Source organism: Pimephales promelas, chromosome 25 (genome assembly GCF_988280905.1).
Source record: "Pimephales promelas chromosome 25, fPimPro1.hap1.1, whole genome shotgun sequence".
NCBI lineage: Eukaryota > Metazoa > Chordata > Actinopteri > Cypriniformes > Leuciscidae > Pimephales > Pimephales promelas.
In genome coordinates, this window is record NC_142793.1 from 20,534,095 (window position 1) to 20,560,437 (window position 26,343).

At 37.2% G+C, this 26,343-nt stretch overlaps 3 protein-coding genes across 4 annotated transcripts in view; 2 read left to right on the top strand and 1 right to left on the bottom strand.

Annotated features, from left to right (window-relative positions):
* The window catches only part of ca12 (carbonic anhydrase 12), a 73,221-nt gene that overhangs the window by 25,263 nt on the left and 21,615 nt on the right, over nt 1-26,343 (bottom strand). The gene's annotated exons all lie outside the window — the stretch shown is intronic.
* On the top strand, nt 319-12,992 carry usp3 (ubiquitin specific peptidase 3). The gene is made up of 15 exons (XM_039648203.2): nt 319-672; nt 4,355-4,415; nt 4,670-4,813; nt 4,937-5,020; nt 5,111-5,192; nt 5,988-6,070; nt 6,712-6,825; nt 7,867-7,980; nt 8,646-8,792; nt 10,569-10,675; nt 10,751-10,831; nt 10,923-11,041; nt 11,123-11,236; nt 11,865-11,932; nt 12,124-12,992. Exons 1-15 carry the CDS (start codon nt 582-584, stop codon nt 12,287-12,289), a joined length of 1,575 nt encoding a protein of 524 aa, XP_039504137.1. The 5' UTR covers nt 319-581; the 3' UTR covers nt 12,290-12,992.
* Nucleotides 16,366-24,648, top strand: fbxl22 (F-box and leucine rich repeat protein 22). 2 transcript variants are annotated; one of them, XM_039648212.2, is made up of 2 exons: nt 16,366-17,683; nt 23,614-24,648. In XM_039648212.2, exons 1-2 carry the CDS (start codon nt 17,130-17,132, stop codon nt 23,960-23,962), a joined length of 903 nt encoding a protein of 300 aa, XP_039504146.2. In that variant the 5' UTR covers nt 16,366-17,129; the 3' UTR covers nt 23,963-24,648. The 2 variants fall into 2 exon arrangements, 1 of the variants encoding a protein (XP_039504146.2); XR_016150753.1 differs by lacking the exon at nt 16,366-17,683 and adding an exon at nt 21,518-21,755 and having other exon boundaries at nt 23,614-23,702.

The following is a 26,343-nucleotide window of genomic DNA, read 5'->3' on the forward strand; positions in this document are numbered from 1 at the left end:
AAGAAAAAAAGGGGATTTTTTTTTTTCATAATAATTTTTTTTTTCTAATAAAAAAAAATCGTAGACTTCTGAAATATTTGACAAATACTATTTCACACTAAGGCATTTTTAACATTTTCTCACTTATCATCCAGTATGACTATGACAAATTTCTTCTCTCTCATTTGCTGTAGCCTACGTATGTCCCAGGATCTGAATTAAATCATGACTTTTCTCGATTAACGTTTAAAAGTAAAGTTTGGCTTTCTCGATTAAAAGTAAAGTGTGAAGATTGTCAAGTACGCTCCCTATTTAGACTGTATTTCTGCTGTCTGGGTAGGGAGCTCAGTAGGTTTTGAGACAGCCAGAGTCTATGCATACATGTCTGCCCTCTTACCATAACAACACTGTCTTCACTTACTTAGCAGAGCAACATCACTGCAAATACATCTATACGTTTAGGAATCTACATACTGCTCGTCCGAAACACATTTTGTGGCTCTTAATCATACACTTTTCGAGTTTACACACAGAAATCGTGGAGCAGAGTACAGACTGGGTTAAGCTAACGTTAGTGCTTTAGCTAGCACAGACACAGGCTCATGGAGTGCCCTCATCTCAACTCCAGTGTCTGTATGACGGTGGATCCGAGCCGCTTCCCCAACGGTTCCCCTTCCTCATGGTGCTGTTCTGGTGAGTTAAATGCGGATACAAATGGATATTCATTAATAATCACTAACAATTAACGTTACGTCCGTTTCCTGTGAAATAGCTCGAGCTAGCCGAGCCGGCTAACGTTAGTGCTTGATTACACACAGCGGCTCGCGCTAGTAGGAGACTTTTGTGTTGTTTTTTAAAGCAAATATAACTGAAATTTGAATGAACCATAATCGTAACGTTACACTATAATAATATGAGGTTAAATTATCATATTTCGTAAAAGTACTAATTTAAAACCCCAAAATTAAACGTTAGTTTAGCTTCACACAACACCCAAAACCGCTAAAACTTGCTAAGCGCAAAATTTATTGTTCTATGAATACATTTTAGGCTCAATGTTTTGTTTTTAAATAATATTAAACGGTTGTCACATTTACTCATTTTTTTTTTTGTACAGAAAATGTGTTGCCCTTTGCTTCAGAAAGTTGAGTGAGACCGCTTTGGCTTTTTAAATCTTTGATTGGATTTAAATTTGTCATTTGCTTTATGTCGAGCTGTTTATTTAATATACCGACCGGCTGTACAGTCTTTATGTATTATTGTAGAGAAAAATTGAGCAGTCTAGGTGCAGACCTTGATATTAAAATAAACCGGAAATAACGTCTGCAAACGTGTTTACAACAGTAGTGGAATGCTAATGCATTCATGGCCTTAAATATGAGTGCTTAAATGTGTTCAAAACAATGGAATCTAAGAGGATCTAAATTTTAAACTAAATGTAGGAAAGTAACGTTATTAAAAGTGGTATTTGAAAGCAAGTTATTGTCAATGGTAAATTGGCCATTTGTAAAATATAATATATATATATTCATGTGATGGAAAAGCTTAGTTTTTAGCAGCTATTTCCTCAGTCATCAGTCACATGATCCTTCAGAAATTATTCTAATATGCTTTTTTAATGCTCATGTCTTATCAATAGAAAATGTTCATAAATGTCTTTACTGTCATTTTTGATCAGTTTAATGTGTCCTTGCTGAACAAAAGTGTACATTTCTTTCTTTTTGACCCCAGACTTTTAGTTGGCTAAAATGGGCTATATGCACGCATAAGTTCCGCATTTGACGTAAGGATGCTCGTCCATTTCCGGTTGTGGAGATTAAAGCGGAGGAAAACCGAGGAAAACGGGATTATGGCAGAGTCTTCAATATTTACTGTCCTCCCGTCTTTGAAACGAAACGTACATACGTTTAAATGTAATTTTATATATAGTTATGTTTATTTAATATAATTTTAAAAAGAAGCATAAACACAACGAGGGGTGTCTGTTTGATCTGTTTTTGTGACTAACGTTTCATTAGTATAACCATGGAGTATAAAATTCAATATAAATTCTCGGTATTGCATTGGACTCTATGATCGGCGGAAGTTATCGAGCATCCTTAATCCTTCACCGGAAATAACGCCGTGCATAGAGCCCATTGGACTAATTTTAGATATTTGACATCGATATGTCTGGTAAATATCAATGCAGAAACATTTCCTTAAGTTTTATATGTTTTGTAGTGAATATAAACTACTAGTAAATGTTTGTAAATGTACATCATGCACATAATATATATATTATTGTGAATAATATAATATTGTGAAGCCTATACACACAAACAGCAGCCAACAATTGAAGTGGATCAAAACAAGTTAAACATGAATTTTGAACAATACCTGTTCTTGGTTTAACTTTTTTGATCCACTTAAAATGTTGACTACTGTATAAGCCTATATATACACTATATTGTGTATAGACATGTTTCAAATGAAGGAAAAATAAGTTAAAACCCATATCATCACCAATATATCATGCATCCCTAATTGAATTGAATGTTAAATTTCAAAGTGGAAACTGAAATAGCCTAGTATTTTCTTAATATCTGTGAAAAATCTTTTTTTGCAGTGTATGATAATGTTTATTTTTGGTCATGTAAGATTACACTGAAAAAAAAACACATGAACATCTTGGATGTGACACCAGTGGCCCTTCAGCACACCCACGGGACATGAGAAATGTCCCATATCTCATGTTTAACACATTTCACGCTAATGAAACATGTTACTAAAAAATACTTTAATATTCACTTAAAATAATGAAATTAGTAAAACAAAGCTTGGTATATGAATCATATACCTTAAATACCATATAATTCAAGATAGCTTCAATTATACACTACTTTGTGTCAGATTCATTGTAAAAAATCATACAAATTGTACCTGCTTAGGTTGTTTTGTTCCTGATAAAACCAAAGTATGAAGCACATTTGATTATATAAAGCATGTTACAACAGGACAGCATTTGCAGCTTTCTTAACCTTGCACAGCAGGTACGAGGAAACGCACGGGGTCTATTGACTTTTTCCACATTTGTTGGGTCGTGCACAGACCAGCATTCACCAGAATCGACCGTTCCTTAGCAACAGCTAATTCAGATGCTTGTTGTGCACTCAGAAGGGAAGGTGATCAAGGCAATTAGAACAAAGCTCTCTCTCCCAGCAGGACACAGCTAGAGATTACTTTCACTTGTGGTTAGCATGCCACCTCAGCTCAGCGCAAAACTGGTTATTATTATACACTAGGATACATGTGAAGAGTTCAGATGCAAAAGCCTCTAAGTGCCATTTGAAATTTTCTTCTAGAATGACCATTTTTATCAAGCTTGTATATTTAAGTTCAGTGATTTCACTTAAATGCCAATGATAATTACCTATTAATTGTTATTTAAGTGTAATTACTGAACTTAAATATACAAGTTTGATAAAAATCATCATTAAAGAAGAAAATTTCAAATGGCATTTAGAGGCTTTTGCATCTGAACTCTTCATGTGTTTGCTATGTGGGTCGGGATTTATACTTAATTAATGCCTTGTTATGTTTGTAAAATGATGTTTTGAAGGGAAAAAAATAATTATGGAAATATTATAAAATTATAAATTTTATAAAAAATTGTGCAAATACAGAAAATATTTACAAATATAGAAAACATAGAGAAGAATGTATGTTGTTTAATATAGAGCTTAAAAATATGCATTGTGGTAAAGTGTATAATAATTTAAATAATAAATAAATAAAACATTTAATTAAATAAAAATAATTTTGGAGAAAATTAATTAATAAAATAAGAAAAAATATCAAAATATTAAAAAGAATATATATATATATATATATATAACCCCAAGAGAAGCTGATTTTATATATATATATAAATTCTTTAAAAAAATATATATATTCTTAAAAAAAAAAAAATATATATATATATATATATATATATATATATATATTTATTATTATTTTTTTTTTTAAGAAATTCAAAATAAGAAAAGATGGTCTGGTTTTATACATTTGTAAAATGCCATGATATATCATGGATGTTATGTATATATATTTAAAGAGTTCAGATGCAAAAGCCTCTAAATGCCATTTGAAATTTTCTTCTTTAATGATGATTTTTATCAAACTTGTATATTTAAGTTCAGTAATTTCACTTAAATAACAATTAATAGGTAATTATCATTGCCATTGCCATTTAAGTGAAATCACTGAACTTAAATATACAAGCTTGATAAAAATTATCATTCTAGAAGAAAATTTCAAATGGCACTTAGAGGCTTTTGCATCTGAGCTCTTCATTTCTTTTTTATTTTATTTTATTTTATCTTTTTTTTTGTAGTTTGCCGGTCAAACAAAAGCCCGTGGGTTTGCCTGACGTGCTTGAACGTGCATTGTGGAAGGTGAGTGCTTAAACTGATGTTTTTAGTCTGTGTGGTTTCGGTGTGTGTGGTTTTCTTTGTGATTTACACTTAATATTACATTCAAATGTAAATCAAGAGTTCCTTGATTTACTATTGTGAAGAATTATGTTTAAGCTGCATTGTATTATTAAAATGTATTCAAATTATTTTACTAAGTAATTTTTTTTAAAATCAGTCAAATTTGAATGATTAATAATATATAAATTTCACTTTGCATCTGTTTGCTGTGTCAGGTATGTTAACGGCCACGCCAAAAAGCATTTTGAGGACATTCAGGCTCCAGGTGGCGGTCAAAGGAAGCCAGAGCGAGAGAAGTTGAGCGAGAAGAGTCAGCAGCACTCTGTGTGTATGGACTGCAACAGTTTTAGCACATACTGGTTGGTTTCTTTACAGAAATAGATTAATAAGATACAAGTGTTCTTAAAGGGACAGTGCATACAATATTATTCAGTGAGCAGAGTTGGTGTTAATCTTTCATTGTTTTTCTTCTTCTTCTGTAGTTACAGATGTGACGAATTTGTGGTGAACGATACAAAACTAGGAAATGTGCAGAGGGTCAGAGAACATCTTCAGAGTTTGGAAAAGTACGACTGATGTTTGTCGAAGTGCATCCATTCAACAATCATCATCACATGAATACATTGTTTTTGAAACGATTTATTCTCTTTGTTCAGCTCTGTGTCTAATACCGACAGACAGAGGAAGAGAAAGCTGTCAGACAGTTCTTCTCATGACAGCAAGCTGAAGAAAGACAGCGTAAGTTGAGTTTGATTCTAGAAATGTGTGCAAAAGGGCCCAGTGTGTTTCAGAAAAACACAATGTGGACATTTACGTATCTCACCATATAATGCATGTTTAATTACTGGAAGGTAAAAATTCTCCTCTCAGAATGATTTCCCTTTATATGACTCAGGTTTTGTATTTCTTATGATTTCCCTTACCAGTATGTTGTAGCCTATTAATGTTTGAAGTTGAATATTTTGCTAATAATATGGAGCTTAAAAAAATGTAAAATGCTTCAAATAGAATAAAAAAAAATTAATAAGTGAAATATTATTGCAATTTAAAATTATGTTTTTTTATTTGAATATACATTCAAATAAAATGTATTTCTGTGATGCAAAGCTGAATTTTGCTGAATTCAGTGTCACTTGATTCTTCAGAAATGATTCTAATATGATGATTTGATACTCAGTTATTATCAATATTGGAAACATTTTGAATAATTATGTTATTTTCTATTTATTAGTTATATATTTAGAACTACTAACTAATTATTATTATAAACATTCTAAGCTCAAAAGAAGCCAACAATTTTACATGTGTTGGTCTAGCATTATAGATTTTAAAAAATAGTAAATGTATAAATAAAAATACAGTTCATAGAAATCTCTGGTCATCTCACTGTTCAGAAGCACTTGGATTTTTGCTTTGTAATTTTAACTAGTGGTGTGTATACAATCACTTTTAGTTTCAAATTTAAATTATGTATGCATCATTTTTTTCAAATGTGCACTGGTTCCATAATTTCTCTGAAATGTCCCCACACAGGATGGCACTCTAGCACATTGTGCCACAGGCCTCCGCAATCTGGGCAACACCTGCTTCATGAATGCCATCCTCCAGTCCCTGAGGTAAGAGCGACCCCCACGACCCTGTTGTGTGGGTGTGTGTGGCCCGGCTGGAGGAGCTTGAGTGGCTTTCTGCTCTCCGTGGCCAGTGAGCTGGCTGGAGTAGAGCTTGATTGGAAGCCAGGTGACTGATTAGGCCGTCTGCCTGCTCACCGCAGCCAACCTTACACTGGCTCAACCTCAGCGAGTTGCTCATGCCAAATATCATAAACCACAAGGCCTGTGTGATTATGAACTAGTGGGGGAAGCATTGAACATGGTCGTCATTTATTCGCCGTCTTATTGTTCACGTGGAATTTTTCGAGTTACAGAATGATAAAAGATTATCGCAAAGGCTATTTTACTTTTACTATTTTTAATGATCATTATTTAATTATTATAGTGTCACAATTATTTTTAACCTGTCATGGGTCTTTTTATTGATGAGCTGCATTGGTTTTAAGGCCTAGATAAGGTTTAAATCTAACTAAAAGTAACCTTTCCTTTTGTGGACTTTTGCTGGTCGTAATCCATGGAAAAGGAAGCTTTGGCAAGGTTTCTGAGGATTCTGGCATATTGTCAGTGTTTAGTTTGCCTTTTGAAAGATATACTAAAAGGTTTTGAGTCTGTTTAGTTAAACGCTGGTTTTTGTTTCCTGTCTCCAGTAACATCCAGGTGTTCAGCTGTTATTTCAAGGAGCTGCCCTCGGTGGCCTTACGAAGCGGGAAAACGGCAGGAAGGAGAATGTACCACACCAGGAGTCAGGGGGACAGCAGTGTGTAAGGTCCTCTCCACTGAATGGCAAAGAGAATAGTGTCCTTTATGTTAAAGAAAGTTTAATTTGTATGTAAGCTCTTACAGTATCATATATATAAGGGATAATCTGTGCATTAAATGATATTAATGCATGACATGGAGGCAAAGAACCACCAAATGTGAAGTGTAGTGCATTCAAAATAAATGAATGCACAGCTAGTTGTGGATTATCCCACTTTTATCATGGTCATTTGCCAGTATTTACAGCGTAAAGCTGTTATTGCGCAATATTTGAACTGAAGTGTAAAATAGACGGTTATTCTAATCTCGTCAGTTGCTTACTAGTTAATTTTAGCTTGTTGGATCTAGCATTCTGCCTGCTTTGCATCAGACACAGAGTGCGTAACATTTATTTATTTGAATGAGTGATTATAGAAATTATTTGAACCCATTATCAAGAGAGAGAGAGAGAGATTGTAACAATAAAAAATGTGGACAATTCTTTTAATTGCAGAATTAATATACCATGACAAAAATATTTGTAATTTTAAAAAAGTGATTTATAAAGGCATATCTCAAATTATACAAAAATAATACAATAAAAAAATGTGAATTCTTGAAATTTTAAATATCACTACATCTATTTAAAACCTATTTTTTTAATTCAACTTTTTTTTTTTTAATTGTTTTTATTTATTTACTTATTTTATTATTTCTGATTTTGCCCAAAAATATGCATGTTTTTTTTTTTTTTTTTGGATGTCTTGTCTTTGACTGAAAAATGGCCAAAACACAATGTGGTTGATTAACTCTTTGGTTATCCTTAATACCTGTATTTAATAGTGTGGGTCTTTTTTAATTTTTTTTTACTTTGTGTAGTTTGTTTATGGTTTTCATGGATGAGAGCAGGTCATATATTTTGTTATCCTAATCACACAATTATATGATGAGATACTTTGTATTCTTTGCATTAATCCAAGTTTTTTCTCTGCTCTATGCCACCCCAGAACAGGCCTAATGTATCAGTCACTGTAATGCCAGTGTTTTTCTGCTCTGTTGTGCAGATCTCTGGTTGAGGAGTTCAGGAAAACACTCTGTTCACTTTGGCAGGGGAGTCAGACTGCCTTCAGCCCAGACGCCCTCTTTTATGTCATTTGGAAAATAATGCCAAGTTTCAGGTATCATAAAATCACACAATTTATTGCGTTTTTTAATAGTTTTTTTCCTTGGATTTGTCATCCTGAGCTTTTATAAGACGTATTGCAAGTCACTAAAATGTATTGCAAGCAATGCACTAAAATGCATTTACATATTTCATTATTCAAGCACCCAGAATCCATTCTTGCTAGTGGTCGACCAATATTATTTACTAATGCAAAGTTATATAATTAAAATAAATAATTTGAACTAAATAAAAAAATGAATCTGTAAAGTAAACAGATTTATTCTATAGATAGGAACTTCTTGATTTTGTAATCTTATTATCATAATTTTTACAAATATAATAGTTGTATTTTCACAAATAAAGGTTTCCCACACTGCCAAAAAAGTCTCTTTTTTTTTTCTCAGAATGCGCAGTGCCAATAATTTAAAAAAGGCCAAATATTTTTACTTTCTGTTTGATGACATGTATTGACTTCTGTGATTATATGAACTAATTGTAATATTAGCGACCTAAAATATTAAATTATAAATTTTTCTGTCCTTGATTTTGAAATATGCTGCCAGACCAAATAATTTTTTTCTAAACCAATAGCAATTTGCTATTGAACATTATCCAATAGCCTGCATGGCCTCAGAAAATAATGGGATCAATTTTGACTTTTATCTGATGTTTTGGCAGGGGTTACCAGCAACAGGACGCTCACGAGTTTCTGCGCTACTTGCTGGATCATCTCCACAGAGAGATGCAGGGGAGCAAGAACGGGTCGCCCAGTCCCGCCCTGAGCCCGGACCGACCCAAACATGCCTCCGAGAGCAAATGCTGCATGTATGATACCCCTCTGAACACATAGATTTATAATTCTACTCCCATGTCTTCCTTTGTTTGGACAAACAGATAACCCTGCCCAGAACTTAATCTCTTGACATTCGCGTAACGATTGTCACATTTATTCCCCTTTTGGCAGTTGCACATAATTTTCTGTTACCCGCTGCTTATCCACCATGTTAAAATGAATAGAAGTCATCCGATTGGTTTTGTTGATTAATAGGCACCGATAACAGATTGCTGGAATGATCGGCAAAAATCCCTATTGATACTTTTTCCGGGTTGCATCTGTCGCTTGAGGGTTTGATGTTGTTATCCAGTGCGAGAGCGGCCTCTAGAGGCGAAACAGTGCAGTCCAACATAGTTTTTTTTTAATCGGAAAATCCGCTATCTGTCGACCCCTAAAAATTGTAAATTAATGATTTGAATGAACATGTGAATCATGTATCCACACAAAAAATGACACGCAACATGTCTGAAAGAAAAAGTTGGTACAATGTAAAAAATGATTATTTATTTCCGAATTATTCATAACCGCCATTTTATCGAAATAGTGTTTAAAGAATGATGTTTTAGTGGAAAAATACCGGTCATTCTCCGCTCACGCTCATATTGTGGATTACATTTCAGATCTGAAACTTCTGCATTAGCTCGTATCTCCACAAAGCTCCCGTACTACTCGCCGTCAAAGGCAGCTTTACGCCACTGGTTAAGCAAGAACTTGACATTTTGGACCACTCAAACAAACGCAGTGTTTTTTGCAAGCGCCATAGTAGCAGAAAGTATCTCTCTCTCTCTCTCTCTATATATATATATAAATGCACAACTTGTCTTCAGTTAACTGCATTTTTCCTAGTCAAAGCGGGACACAGATGGTTCGGGGCAAATTTCTAATTCGAGGTAGGTCTATCTCAGCAGGCCGCCCCTCGTTCCATATCTCCCCTGCTAGTTTAGCGAGTACGTGGGCAGCAGTGATAAAGATAACTCTTTACGGCACGCAGAGGGAAGTCTCTCTCGTATACAGAGACTGCTGTTCCCACACTTGCCTGCTGCTAGAGGCAGAGCCACCCTGTTGTGTTTGTATTAATAGCAGTAGACAAGTGAGGAAGCCCCCAGCCTGGGCTGTGAGGGTGACCTGAGTGGATTTGCAGGGTTATTGAAAAGGAAGTGCAGTGTTGTGTCGTGCTTACTGGATTGTGCGGAACAAAATGGCAGGTTAATCCTGCTGCGAATAGACAGACTAAATGTGCTTTCACAAGGGCCTGATTCTGTTGAACACATTTGGGAAACGGTACTCATGTTGGTTTATTTAAACAGGACCTGTTTTTCCTTTGTTCAAAGTCTTCATTTTGTTTTCGGGGTCTAATAGAATTGGTTTTAAAGCTTGAAAACATTCGTTTTCACAAATTTGACATTGTTGCAGCACCTCTCCTCCCAGTCTGTCAGTAACGCTCTGTTTAGTTCCGGTCTCCTTCCAAAAAGCACAATGTGCTCTGATTGGTTGACTGGATCAGTGTGTTGTGATTGGTCAACTTCTCTGAGCGTGTTTGGTAAATGTCACAGCCCTTCAGTTTCAACACACTAGCAACTCAATCAGGCCTCGCCCCTTTTATGTATATATATATATATATGACTTGGGCGGGAATTATTATTTATTAAGGAACATTGTGACGTGTTCGTTCCCTGACGAAAACGCAATACTATGTGTGCAAAACTCCCATTGGAGTGATAACAGGACACCTTTAATAATGCAAAGCGGTTTTGCTTTTCTGCTAGAAACGGGACCTCCACTATCGTTACATCTGTGTTTGGTGGCATCCTACAGAATGAGGTGAACTGCTTGATATGTGGCACGGAGTCTCGGAAATTTGATCCATTCCTAGGTGAGTCATCAATCTGGTCCATCAACTCTAAAAGCTTTTGTTGCCATGGTTATGCCAAATCTCGCTCTCCTCCAGATCTCTCATTGGACATTCCCAACCAGTTCAGAATCAAAACCACAAAGGACCAAGAGCCGGGGCCAACGTGCACTTTGAGAGGTAAGAGATGTTATTAGTCCCTATTAAAATCAGTTCATGTTGTTCTCCAGCCACACTAAGAGGTTGTGTGACGTCTCTCTGCCGGCGACAGATTGCCTTTATAGTTTCACTGACCTTGAGGAACTTGATGAAACTGAGCTCTACATGTGTCACAAGTGCAAAAAGCGACAAAAGTCCACCAAGAAATTCTGGATCCAGAAACTGCCCAAGGTGATGGAAGTACCCTATAGAAATATACATTTATACTCAATGTAGTTTGTAATAGTTATATGATGTGTTGTGCCTGTGCAGGTGCTTTGTTTGCATCTGAAGAGGTTCCACTGGACAGCGTTTCTGAGGAATAAGATTGACACCTATGTAGAGTTTCCCATGCGCGGCCTTGACATGAAAAGCTACTTGTTAGAGGTGAGAGCAAACCATTTAATGCTGTTTATGCTGAGATTTGATTTCCTTGAGAAAATTTGCCATATTTTACCTGATATCCTAAATAATCAATATTGCATCGAATCGGACTCGAAATTCAATCATATTGCAACTTGTGTTGTGAAACGAAATCGAATCATATTGTGAAATTTGAGTCAATAGCCAGCCCTATTATTTAATATATAAATGTCATATTTAATTAAATTAAAGATTATTTATAATTATAATAGTATAAAGTGTAATAATATATTTATGTATAGTTTTATTATGTTATTACAATATATATATGAAGTAATTAAAATTATTTTAATATGATTTTTTTCATTATTTAATATAAAAATACAATTGTGTATATATGTGTCATATTACGCCTCAAATATATTAACATATCATTATATAATAGTTTATATTTTTATAATATTATAATATTCATATTACTATACTTTAAAACGATTAGTTATTAATTTAAGAAAATTGAATAATTCATATTTACATTAAAAAAGCAATTATACATTAAATCGATATGATTCAATAATATTATATAATAAATATACTTCTTATTATATGATTGTTGTTATATAAAATATAACAATTTTGTAATTCTATTCAGCCTGAAAACAGCTTGCCTGAGAGAGGCCTGTATGATCTTGCTGCAGTGGTGGTGCATCATGGGTCTGGGTAAGTAAAAGGTTATAGTATATACAACTCATTTACCAGCCTGAACTTCTGTTTCATTGTAATCCACTAGGGGGGGATGTTATATCAGTGGCTGTTTCCTATTATTTCCTGTTATAACAATTCACACTCTGCACAGATAATCAGATCACAGATATATATATACAATATTCCCTCTCCATTCTCTCCCGCAGCATCGGCTCAGGACATTACACGGCATACGGGCGTCACGAGGGCCAATGGTACCACTTCAACGACAGCACGGTCACTCTGGTCAGTGAGGAGGCTGTGCTGAAAGCCAAGGCCTACATTCTGTTCTACACAGAGCACAGCGATCAAGAGAGTCAACCCAAGCTTTAAGACTTCAGTTATTGGACCTTCATACGTGTGCCGTCATCCGTCTCATGTCCTATACTATCCAGTTATGTTTTCTCCGTCACAGAACCTCAGTATAAACCGAATTGCTGCTTACGTTATTATGACTTGACTTGCGTTTAATAGACTGTCCCAGTTTTTTTTTGTCTTCTTCATATGCCACCAGTGTGAAATGAGATTCCAAAGGCAATTCTTCAGGGGCTGAACAAACTGACTGTAGAAACAAAATGCTTTACAACTGATTTTTTTTTTTCCTAATTGAGTGTTTTTCCGTCTGCTGAAATGATGACAGCCGTCTTGTTTTTGTGTCAGACACTTGACGTTTCCTACTCACGCCAACGTTCTGCTCGCTGCTCCTGGAAGGTTTTTTATTTCCCTGTTCAGCTTGGAAATTCATTCTTGTCCTCTGAGCCTGCCGTTCATTTGATCTAGGTTGGCGTTGGAGGTATTTCCGAATCAAAACTTGAAATGTTTGAAATGATTTTACGTAACAATACAAGATGTCATTTTTTACCACAAAGCAGTAGTTGACTCAAACACAGCTATCACCTCACTAATGTGAAAATGAATTTAAGAGAAGGGTCCAATAGCTCACATATTTCGTTTTGTTTCCTTTATGCTTGGAAATGTCTGACCTGATGTAAAGTTTCTGTCCTTTTAGAATTAAAGGGATGCATATTGTGCAAAAGTTGATTGGTGTTTTTATTATATTCTCATAATTAAAATCCATACAGTGAGTTATTGTATTTACTTGTCCATTTGGTATCTCGGAAGATGTTGATGTTCGTTTTAGTCCTCTTTTTAAGTCTGTTTGCCATGGTCCATAATATTTGAACAAAACAACAACCGCGTGAGCGTCCTTTTGGGCATAACCCAGTTGTCCACGTCTGTCGCCATGGTTACTCTGGCAGTACGAGTGCAGAAATCGAGGGTAACGCGGATATGACGCCATTGACTAGCGACTCCTCACTTTTGCCCACACGTCCCGTTTCCTTGGTTAAATCGCAATTTTCTGACGATTTACAAATAATTAAAAAAATTGGAGATATTGTAAGTAATCTAATAAACAAAATCTATAACATTGGCCAAGTGGTTTTTGGATATTTTACTGCAAAAAATCCTACATATTGTAACCTGGTTCTGACTGACATATAAAAGGCCCAACCGAACCATTAATTTTGGTACTATTTAGTATAGAAGCTTGTTTCCACCATCGAATAAAAAATATAAAAGGTAATTGCGACTTTTTATCTCACAAATTCTGACTTTTTTTTCTCACGATTGCGAGTTTACTTCTCGCAATTCTGAGAAATAAAGTCAGAATTGCGTGATATAAAGTCGCAATTGCGTGTTATAAAGTCAGAATTGCGAGATATAAAGTCGCAATTGCATGTTATAAAGTCAGAAATGCATGATATAAAGTCAGAATTGTGAGATTTAAACTATTTTGAGGGGAAAAGTCTTTTTTCACCTTAGAATTGTCTGATAAGTCGCAATTGCGAGTTTATATCTCACAATTCTGAGAAAAGATGTCAGAATTTCGACATATAAACTCGCAATTATGTGTTACAAAGTCAGAATTGCGAGATGTAAACTCGCAATTGTGGGAAAAAAAGTCCGAATTGTGAGATAAAAAGTCGCACTTCTGTTTTTTTTTTTCCTTGCAATTCTGACTTTATAACACGCAATTGTGAGACAAAAAGTCGCAATTAATTTGTTCTTTTTTTTTTATTCAGTGGTGGAAACAAGTTTCCATAATTTAGGACTGGGTAAAGATGAAATCTTGTTAACATGAATTTGTTTCCAGAAGTTGTGCAAACTGAGCCAATCAGAATAGCTTGCCAAAGAGAGGAAGTTCTCTGCATTTTTTTGTGCGCTAATATGCATCAGATGGTCCGTGGGTGTGTCGGCTTATGCTGGGAATAGTTGTGCCCCACTTCCATATCAGTCATTGCAAATAGGGTGAAAATTAATAGATCATAATCTGTTAATAATGGGGGAAAAAAAAGAAATCCTAGAGGAAGTAAAACTAAAAATGCACCATATTTAAATACGTTGCTAATTCAATGTTTTGCATTGCCAGTACCTTTCCAATTGTGCAACACAGTTGCATGTGTAAAATAAAATTCAGATTTAAATATATAATAAAAGAAGATATATATTTGATAATAATAAAATATTAGGTTACACATATATATTATATATTTTTTATATAGTATAAACTATCCATTGATGTCAATGTTAACCTGGGTGTATGTGACCAAGAATGAAGAACATCTGAAACGTTTCAAGTTTCGTTAACTTGTGTAACTTACATATTTCGTATACAAAAGGACATCCTGTTACTCAATTTGAATTTGTTTGCATTCGGTTGAATGATTCTGGTAGGCACTCTTCTCAAATACGGTGTGGGTTCAGTCAAAGTGTGTCACAATGTACAAGATTGCTTTTATTTCCTCCGTTGTGCCCATGTGCTCTAGGTGGAGTAGCTTTCACCTTATCCTGGCTTGAAATATAGTGGCAAGTAGCCTACACTAGTTCTCTATAATCTTTTTTTTAGAGGACCACTGTGAAATGTAAATGCTGAATGTTTTTTTAATGACGTAAAGCGCTCCAAAACAACAGCGTATGAGTGCGTGCATTATTCCCATTGTGAGTATTTCTTTCACTTCCTCCTCACTCCTTCTATTGCCATCACCCACACACACACACACACCCGGGGGCAGAGCAAACACTAGGACTTCCCCACACGCCACGTGCAAGCCAAGAACAGGTGAGGAACAGGTGTCTGAAGATGTCACACTTTAGAAAGGACAACAAAGTTTATTCTCTCTCTCTCTCTCTCTCTCTCTCTCTCCTGTTAGGTCACTGCTGCTCATAAGATCACGTTGCTTGTGTTATCAAGTTGCCATTGCGTCAGTCGTGGCATGTCATGATGACTCATTGAAAGTGACTCAAACGTTACAGGCTGAAATCGTACTTTACTTGGACAAAGATTTGCCAGGTCCTCTGTAATTCACCTAATGATAGCAGGTGGTATTGGCAAACAACATATCAAGTGTAGTAGATATCGTATAGATAATTCCAGTAAAGGGCAGGAATGGTAGCCTTGCTAATCTAGAAGTACAGTTTGTTCAGAGCGTACAACACGTGCAGGACTTCAGCTCACTCTGTACTTTCTTTTTGACATGTTGCCAAGGGTTCTGACTAGCCTGACACAGCAATCTTGGCTCAACCAACGGTGTGAGTTTGGGGTGTGGCTATCTGTCTGCCTGACCAATGGCAGATGACAGCGCGCATCATCATTTTTGTCATTTCATTTGGTGCCGCAAAATTACTTTATCTGCAGTATTGTTAGAAATATTTTCACATTCAGTCAGGTGTGTTCAAACTTTTGACTGAAAAAATTGTAAACAAGGCGACTTACGTATACACTCAAATGCTGGAAATTTGTGGACACATTGCTGGAGAGCCTTTTGTGTAAATGCAAGATGGAAACGGAATGCAATTCCAATCTGAGTCTAAGGCCGTGTGTCCACCAAAGCGTTTTTCCACGCGCCTGGCGTACATTTTCAATAATTTTCAATGGGAGTGCCGCGTTTTTTAAACGCCATGAGCGTAACGAGGTGCTGAGCATTTTTTTCACGCTGAAGCGCTGGTCGCCGAGAGTTGAAAAATGTTCAACAAAAAACGCAGCGCTCATCACTGTCACTTTTTACCCAGCCGTCCAATCACAGTGGAAGAGGGGCGGGACTAAACCACACCGACCAACTGTCACAACATTCTTTCTATGTACAACGTCATCAACCAGCAGAGCTAATCGAATAAAATGGATGAAAAATAAATTTTTAGTATGAAACAAATTATCTGTGAAATTAATTACAAGTAAACTGCGTATATTCTGTATCATAGCAACGAAACGTCTCAACGGAAAAAAACGCTGCTCTGCCAAAACCTTCTCAAATAAGGGTCTTATCAAGCGAAACGATCAGTCATTTAAAAAATAAATACGTTTTATAAGCACAAATGCTCGCCTTGCTCTGTTCTGTGATGAGTGTTATTACCCTTATTCATCGTCTGGTGTCGTTTAAAGCCCTTTGAAACTGATCTGAAACTCTCATTTGGACCTTGAACCGTTTGGTTCCCATTGAAGTCCATTATATGGAGATAATCCTGGAATGTTTGCATCAAAAACCTTCATTTCTTTTCGACTGAAGAAAGAAAGACATGGACATCTTGGATGACATGAGGGTGAGTAAATTATCAGCAAAAGTTTTTTTTTTAAAAGCAAACTACTTTAAGGGGCCGTTTACACAACACCATTTTTCTACTAAAAATACAAGTTTTTGAAAACAATACCACTATCCTCTTCATGTAAACTACAAAAATGTGAATTTGTGAAAACAATTATGTAATGCACTTGCGTATTATGTATTAACTCTATAGGCGTAGTGTTTCTTTACAAAGTTAACAACAACCAAGTGGCCTGGCCTGAATAATACAGCGTTTTTAGTCGTTTTTGTGGATCCATGTGAACGGGGATCGATTTGACAACATTGTCGCCTACATGTGAAAAACGCAAAGGAATAACTTTTCTGTTTTATATCATCTTTGTCGTGTAAACATGCCCTAGTGTGTTGTCTTTTATCAACCAAAATGCAAGAAAAACCAGGAGTAAACGGGGTCTCGGTGTAGAAGAGTGTCTCGCCATCCCCCATCCCCAAAGATGCAAGGCGCTGAATGAAGCCTCTTGCAAGTGATAAACAGAAGCTGCCACACTCTAAACGTCCCTCACGCTGCCTCCTGTCCAGGCGTCAAGAGACAGATGGACCGGGAGGGTCCATGTGCCTCACACATTTCCATTTTTGACCGTGCCTGCAGCGGTCCTCCCAAAATAACCCCCATTCCTTACGACCTTATATGTCCAAGGCCTCAGTTAGATTACACTCTTGGGGAGAATCACGAATCCAGGCCACACAAGACTCGTCGTTGTCTCGTTGCTTTGTGGTTGTTGGCAGGCCTTGTTAGTGTCTTCGGTCTTGCCATGCATCTCACAGAACTAGATCAGGAGTGTTTGCTACACCTTTTTTCGTACCTAGACAAGGACAGTCGTCGCAGCCTGTCCCTGACTTGCGTACGACTAAGACAGGTCTTCCTGGACCCGCAACTGTGGATGCTACTTCACTTCAGGTCTCCATGCGAGTTAAGGAGGGACAACTTTGTTCTGAGCTCTTCGCTAAGGTACCTGGCTGTACGCTGGCACTCGAGCAGGGTCAAGGTGTGCAACATCGAGGACTGGATGAAGACCACGTTCCAGAGAGACCTCTGCAGAAAGCACGAGAGCCTCGTCAGTGACTTCCTGGAGTGTGTTTGCCACATGTGAGTGTTTCTGTTTGTCTTGGCATCAACATTCATTTTGTCATTGGCTTGATCTCGGACAGGCAGATGTTGTACCCTGATATATTTAGACCACTGAAGTAACCGTTTACTCATCCTCGTGTTATTCTAAACATTGGAGATGCAGAGCTCGGTCAAGCTCCAAATGGCGCAAAACCACATTATTAACGTAAATGTTGTCCATACAAAAGCAAAATGGTCGATTTGTGTCATATTAGTCGTTTTCGCTTAAATCGCATTTTCACGTGCATTTATTCAAACTTGTTGCATAAAGACATATGTTTTACATCAATGACTCCAAATCACATTTGATTTTTGTTTCATAGCCTATCATAGCTATATGCACAAGCGCAAATTAAATTGTCAGTAAAGTCAGCATAAAATCGAACCGGAATGTTGCGGTTTATTATGAATGATTTATCTGTGCGCACATTTTTAATCAAAATCATCCTCACAACATCATCACTTCTATCACTTTACATGAGATTGCAGAAATTAGCAAACTTGCGAGCCAATCTATTCCAGATGGACAAAATCAAGTTATTTTGTTTTGTTCCTTCAGACTTCATACTGCTTTTCTTGTATGGGATAAAATCGCAAAATCTTGAAACTATTTCAAAACAAATCACAACGTTTATGAATTGATCTGGTTTCCGAAGGTGCTTTATAAATTCGACTTAAATAAAGGCGCTGGCTTAAACAAATTCATTAAATCCATTGTAAATGGAAACAAAGACACCAACTGGAAAATTTCACGCATTGCTTGCAACAACTGGCCCATCACTCCACAGCTAGAGGCACACCGCAGGCCCTCTCAGTCAACATGGCGCTGTGGGACTGTCACTCAAAGTCTGGAAGAATACAACACAACACTGGCACACTTTCTTGTGGTTTGCAACAAATTGCTCATTCGCCAGGTTCTGTTATGGGTTGAAAAGTATAATATGAGTACAGAACGTTCAGAAACGTTTGTTTTTGAGGATCGCGGATACATTAGAACGAAGTGGAACAGACATCAATGGTGGAAAGCTTGAAATGACTTCAACATGAATGTTCCTTTTAGCCTCAAGCATGCACGTCATCACGGTCTTCCACCGATGGATGCGGCTTGCGTTCGAAGCGTGCTGAGGCTGGGAATGTAGTTTGCCTCAAGTTTTGAATGACACGAGGTCTGCGGTCTAGCATGCAGTGCACAGCTGAATAACCCTCTGGAGTTTTAAGGGCAGATCTGTACAGCCTCTTCCAGGCAGCCAATAATAACGGGAGACATGATGGAGCTCTGCGGTTTCTCCCGCTGCTGTTCTGCACTGTAACTCACTTACGAAAAAAAGAGAAAGAAACACTGGGATTTGGCAGAGCTCTTAAAAAAAGGTTCTTCAGTAATTCTCTGCATCGCCCTCAAAAAAAGAGCCAAACTTTGCCTTACTGATCTGAAGAATGTATTATGAAACATCAAGAACTCTTTAATGTCCGAAGAACCATTTAGTCAACTCAAGGTGGTTGTTAAAGTCAGTTGAAACTGACTTTACTTCAGTGTTGTGACGGATTTCAAAGTGAAACTATGAATATTTGATAGAGGGTGGAGTTTTATTTTAGCGCTCCTCCTCTCCATCCCTTGCTCATAGCAGACTGACGGTTGGAGGGGAGTTTTTAACAAGAAACGTGAGGAAAAGCCATCAAACAAGAAAAGCCATTCCAGATTTGAAGCAAATATTCAGATTTTTTGCACTGGTTAAATTTTCAACACAAGACTTGTAATGTGCGCTAACAAAGTAAAGAGTCAATTTTGATTTCATGCCGACTTTAATTATTCAAATTTGTTATGTTACATTATAGGTTCCTTGGGTTAGTGTATTGGTTATGTTATTTAGTTATTCCTCAAGAATAAAATATTAAAACCTTTATTTTTAATAGTGAAAGACAAGTGTGAATATGGATATATATTGACCATAGATTTATGGAACGACACATGATGAAATCAGTAGGGTTCTTGAGTTGGCTATACCAACACATTCTCATCCTTTGGCGTCATAGGTGACGCCATACGACATTTCGTCGAAATACTATGCACGACACCCTTTAGCGTCAATATAACACGCACTGTTATGGGTAGGTTTAGGTTCCGGGGGAGGGTCTGCGTCTCATATTGATGCTAAAGGATGCCACTCAACTGTATGACGCCTTGGGTTCTGTGTGCTATATTGACGCTAAAGGGTGCCATGTGCGTAGTATTTCGACGAAATGTCATATGGCATCACCTATGAGAACGGGCTCGCTATACCATATATGGTTACTTTTTGATGATTAAGTTCTTGATGTTGATTATAAATTCTTTAGATCAGCATGGTACTTTCTGCTCTGTCTGAAGAATTAGAACCCAAGAACCAGATCATTCCAACACTTTTAGAAGAAATGGTTCTATTTAGAACCAGAAATGGTTCCATCCCCCGCTTCATATACGGAACTCCAAATATAGTTCTATATAGAAACATTTTTTTTTGGTAAAAGGTTCTATTGGCCAAGTATGGAACCCCAGGGTTCTATATAGAACCCAGAGGAACCCTTTTTTTAAGAGTGTATAGAACCTTTTAGGGGTTCCAAATACGTAGCGCTGATAGAACCTTTTCTTCTAAGAGTGAAGATTCTCTTATGACATCAGGGTACACAATGCTTCAAAGATCCAATGCAACTCAAGGTGGTCCTTTCAAGATTCTTTAGGGGTAAAAAAAAAAAAGTTACATTAGGGGTTCATCAGCATAATGATGGTTGTCCCTTGACCATATAAAATTGGAGCAACACATGATGAAATTGGAGAGAAGCAGAAAGAAGTCCCTCCCTTGTGTGCTCTCCTCTCATGATTTGCATTGGCAGGTGGAGCCTACAATAAGTTCTTTGTTGATAAAGGTGGAATGCACATGTGCGTCACAGTCACCGTGCACTGTGTGTGCACGTGTGTGTGACTCGCTCACTTTCCTACAAAGACACATACTGACTGACGCCATTGTGGCAATTTATTTCAGCTGCCGGAAATCTTTATAAAACAGTGCCTAGGGAAGAGGAAGTCTCAGATGGTGTCATTAAGTTCAAGTAGGGATCCCGTCCACTAAAATTCAGAACCGAATTCAGACATTTTCATGGCCAAAAATGCTAACACTAGAAGAATAGTTTAAACGATATAAGGGCTTAGACCTTTGGCTCCACAACAAATGATATCTTTTAGATATTGCACTTGATGGATAACACCATTTATCCAAATAGAAATAAAAAATGAGGAACATAACTACATCTGACCACATCCATGTGCTGTGTGAGACTTTTTCTGTTGATGTTCTTGGCGCAGACCGATCATTATTACCGCTTCAGGGAAAAGAAGTCTCTAGACTCAGTCCTTTGGCCCTAGACACACCCTAGAGTGTCCCGAGAGAGACATTAGCCTATAAGAAGACTACTGTCACTGTGATGACTCTGCGTTCAAAGAAAAAGCATTATTGAATTCCTGGTAAATTACCATACGCGTTGGTCCTACCACGTGTGGGATGTCTAAAGAGGCCACATCCTCATGGAGAAACCTTCACGCCCAGCCTCATTCTCAGAAGCAAAGTAAAATAAAAGTCTTTAGTTGAGTCTTTCTTAGTTTTTCATAACTACAAAAAAGCCTGTTTTAATGAAAATCTGTGCTTAAAAAAACCCAAAACAAACGAAACATCTGCATAAGAGAAAGGCGGAGCCATGAGAGGTAGGCGTGCTTATGTAACCGGAGATGATGCGACACATATATTTGGTGTGTTTACTTAATCTGGCCAGCTCTGAAAACTCTGAGCACAATGGCCGAAAGCTGCCCCAGCAGAAACCGTCAAACCAAGCGATTCTTGCGAGCCTCTCTCATCCTTCCTCTCCCGTTGATCCCTTTATCAGACCGTCTGTGTCACAGATGGCCGTCTGTGATAATGAAAGCAATGGCACGTGTAGCGTGAGATCTGCCCCATGGCCAGGGTTATTGGGACATAACACTTACAGGCGGCTGGAATGTGCCGGTCTCACATGTGGTTAAGTGGTAAGATTATGTAAGAGTTTATATAATCTGCATCAGTAAACGTGAATGACATCTCAAAGCTACAGCCATTAGCTCGCTCCATGTGAGCGTGTGTGTGTGTGTTGACCCAGTGTGAGTCCACCAGCAGGCTGCAGCAGAGGAGAAACACGGACACACAGAAGGGCCACTCTCCAGAAGCCGGTACAGATGCGGGCACGGGAAATGGCTCGGCTTTCAGCTGGTGCGATTTAGCGAGAGCACCAGCTGTGTTTATGTGGCAAAAATAGCCGATGCAGCAAACACTGACTTGGGGAATGGTTTGAGTGATGCTACAGGTTGGTATGGTATAATACCATGCAAATGCCTGGTGGGGCCACATCACTCGGTTTTGGGTTACAGTTTAACATGACACGTTTATTATACTGTCTAGCACTTCATGTGTCCCCCCGAGGAATAAAAAGCATTCGCAATGCAGAAAAACTGTGTTTTCCAGCCAGTTAATCTTTGGCGGCTGTTTACATTTGTGGAATTCATATCCCATTTCTCACCGTCTAATCACTTAAAGCCGTCTTTAAAAAAATGAAAATACTGTCAAGACATGCTGAAATTATTAATATGACACAATACTAAGAGGATCAACCAATAGCATGAGTTTGGGAGCGGGGCTCTCACTTTAATTGACCAGTCACATACAAGGGGAGTGTTTAGAAAAGCAGAAATTACACACTTCAGCTTTAATGGCCATTTGTTTGTTACTCGATAATTCACTATTCAAATCTAATTTTCAAGACAAACATGTATGCACTGCATGTCGCTCTTTTCTATTATTATCAAATTGTAAATGTGATGCGATCTGGGAAAACCCACCACATGGTGAAAATTTGAAATATTACAGGTTTTGAGACCATATTAAAGCTAAAATTTCCAAATCTGTTTTTATTTCTTTTATCGTTTGTCTGTAACAAAAGTTGTGGTTATCTGAAGTCGGGTGATCGCTATGATTTTCACAAACAGAATTTTGAGAAAAAAACGGTTTAATTAACGGTCACGTCCTGTTAGCGGGACGACATATCACATATTACGTATCATTCAAAAGCTTATGAACTCAATTCATCCTGTGAAAACCGTTTTGAAATTGGATGATTAAAAGGTCTTTTAAAGGGATAGTTCACTTTGAAATTAATTTTTGATATGTTTTAGCTTACCTCAAGGGCATCCAAGACCTCCATTATATGACTGACAGACAAGAACGGTTTGACCAAAAAATATCAAAATTGAAAATACTGTGGAAACAAAGACACCTACATCTTGGATGCCCTTGAGGTAAGCTAAAACATATCAAAAATTAATTTCAAAGTGAACTATCCCTTTAAGTGAGCAGCTTCAGATTTTGTTGTTCTCTTGTGCTCCGCATCACACCACATGATAACGCTGGATAAAAACAAATTTAAAAACTGCATGCCATTGTAGTTTACAAAGGACTGGCGGGACCTTTATTCTTTTATGTGGTTTATTTTGATAGACAAAACTGTCTTCGTAGTGTTAAGAGAAGAAAAGCTAATGGGCGAAAAGCTTTTGTTGTTTTTTGCCCCTCTGAGCCGTGCTTGTTCTTAAAGAGAAAGACGTTTTCAGCTGGCCATTATAAATCGCTTTTTTTCTGCACTGAACTAGTGAATTTTCCCAAGATATATTCAGAGATGATAAACAAGATGTTACAGAATAACAATTTATTAAAAACCCAATTTTGACAAAAAAACTGACATTCGATCTGTTTTTTGACCATACCGACATCCGACGGGTTTTCCTAGATCGCATCACAAATGTGACTTGGCATATTTCTGTCATATAGCATGAGAAATTCTGCTTCTTGTTTCTTTAGGTGTCCGAATCTAGTCTCGCTGACTCTGTCTGGATGCGGACACATTACGGATCACAATGTCATCAATGTGCTACAAAGCTGCAAGAGGCTAGTTAGCCTTAGTCTAGAAAACTGCGCTCGGATGACCGACTCCGTCCTCCAGGCTGTGGTGGACCACGGTAAAAGTCTTACAGAGGTGAGGGTGGACTTCTGCCGGAACGTTACCCAGGCAGGGCTACAGGACGTTCGAGACAAGAGACCAGAAGTCCACCTGAGCGCATTACACAGTGCAGATATGATTCCAGACAGCAAGCCAGAGGAGAAAACACAGATCAGGAGAGCTCTACAGAAGTTCTTGATCTTCTCCTGACCGCCAGAAGCTACCTAAGACAGTGACTTCATGTCAAATTGAGGTTCACAACATTGCTGTATTTTATTATTCCACTATTGCTACACTTGGGGTTTCTCTTGTAATTCCTTATTTTGCCATTTCAAATGTTTCTCTGACATACAGTCTTGAATTTTCTCTGTTTATTAGATCAACATTCTCATTTCAAACTAATTTTTTGTACCTTTGCTGTCATGGGTTTTTTTTTTTTTTCATTTTGTTTGTTTATCCATTTGGCTCCATGAGATGACTCCCCGGTCAAGTACACAGTACAAAGACTAAGTATTCAATATGCAAGGCAGTGGCCCAATCAACACATTTCAACCAGATCTTAGGTTTTGATTATAAAACATTTGCAGTATTTCTTAAAAACACGGCTTGTTTTTGCTTGCATAATCAAGGTTTGTTCTGGAACAAGTCATAGTTGGTTATCCTCATTGTGGGTTTTGGACTTCTTTCAATATGCAAGAACAATATTTGACTGAGCACAGGTTTACAGCCTTGCTGCATGACTTTTATTAAGCAATAAGGTGTGTGAGGCTGTATTATATTGTGAATATAGTCATATTGTGAATCATGTTCGGCACTAGTGCTATTTTCACAATACACAATGGCCTTGAATACCTCGTTGCTCCTATAAAACTTTTTCATTAAAGGAGTAGTTTGCTTTTAAAAAAACTTTTGCTGATAATTTACTCACCCCATGTCATCCAAGATGTCCATGTCCAATTAGAGTTTTTGATGAAAACCTTCCAGGATTTTTCTCCATATAATGGACTTCAATGGGAACCAAACGGTTCAAGGTCCAAATGAGAGTTTCAGTGCAAACTGCAGACTATTCAACGATTCCAGACAATGAATAAGGGTCTTATCAAGCGAAACGATCGCTCATTTAATAAATAAATAACCAAGTCTAAGTTTTATAAGCACAAATGCTCACCTTGCTCTGTTCTGTGATGCGCATTAGTGACTCTTCTGTTCGAAATGAACAAATCTTTTTTCGTGTCATTTGGTTCATTCAACGAACGAAATGAACGAGTTGACTCCAGAAAAGATTTGTTCATTTTAATGAACAAGTTCGAACAGGAGAGTCACGAACGCGCATCACAGAACAGAGCAAGGCGAGCATTTGAGTTTATAAAACTTAGTTGTTTTTTTTTAAATAAGCGATCATTTCGCTTGATAAGACCCTTATTCATTGTCTGGAATCGTTTAAAGCCCTTTGAACAGTTTGCAGTTTGCACTGAAAGTGTCTTTTGGACCTTGAACCGTTTGGTTCCCATTGAAGTCCATTATATGGAGAAAATCCTGGAATGTTTTCATCAAAAACCTTCATTTCTTTTCGACTGAAGAAAGAATGACATGGATATCTTGGATGACATGGGGGTGAGTAAATTATCAGCAAAAGTTTTTTTAAAAGTGAACTACTCCTTTAAGCAAATTCTTTCATCTTGTATAAGAAAACCATTCCAGTCCTGGTTGCTGATTGGTCAACACAGCGTTTCAGCCGTACTAAAACACGCAGTATATATGGCGAGACCAAACTTCATTTTACATACTGTATTTTCCAGCAGAATGATATAACAACGAATTTGCTTAGTTGCATTTTTTCCACTTTTTTATTATGTACTGCATAATTCCTATTCCTGTCTATGCACTTGGATGTAAGAACGGACCTGTTGACGTTTTTTTCTTCCCCCCTATCATGTCTGCCTTAACAGAGATTTATGACCTAATGCCTGCACAGAGTTATTTGAGGCCATGTTGGAAGTCTTCCAACATTGTGATTAGAAAGCTATTATGTAAGAGCCGTGGAGTGTGGAAGTAGTTTGGCCAGTGTCTGTGTTGTCCACGTGACCATACTATTTTGCATCGTAATTGCAGCAAAAATAATTGTTCTTGCCGCTTGGAGTTACAGAATTTGTTCTTACTCTCTCGTGCCTGTTTGACCTTTTTCAAGTGCATGCAATCCAGCAAACACAAGTACAGGTTCCTCAAACCCTCAGGGCATCATTAAAAGACTGTATGAAGAACAATCACACATTCTGTCCTTAGTCTGTAATATTATTGGAGATACATTTAGGTAAACAAAATCATTTCTAATGAGTCTTAACAAGTCCCTTGTTTTACAGCCAATGTTCTCCACAGGATATTCTCTGCAATGAAGAGTGAAATAATATTGGGATCATTTTTTCCTTCTCATTCTTGTTATCAGTATCTCTTTCCAACTCTCACTCTATGCTTTGTACTTGTCAAGTTACATAAACGTCTGAAGGAAAAAAAAATAAAGTCTGCTATTGTGTTTGTCTAATCAATACTTTACAATAATTCCCATGACCATAATCATTGGTGGAGGGTGACGA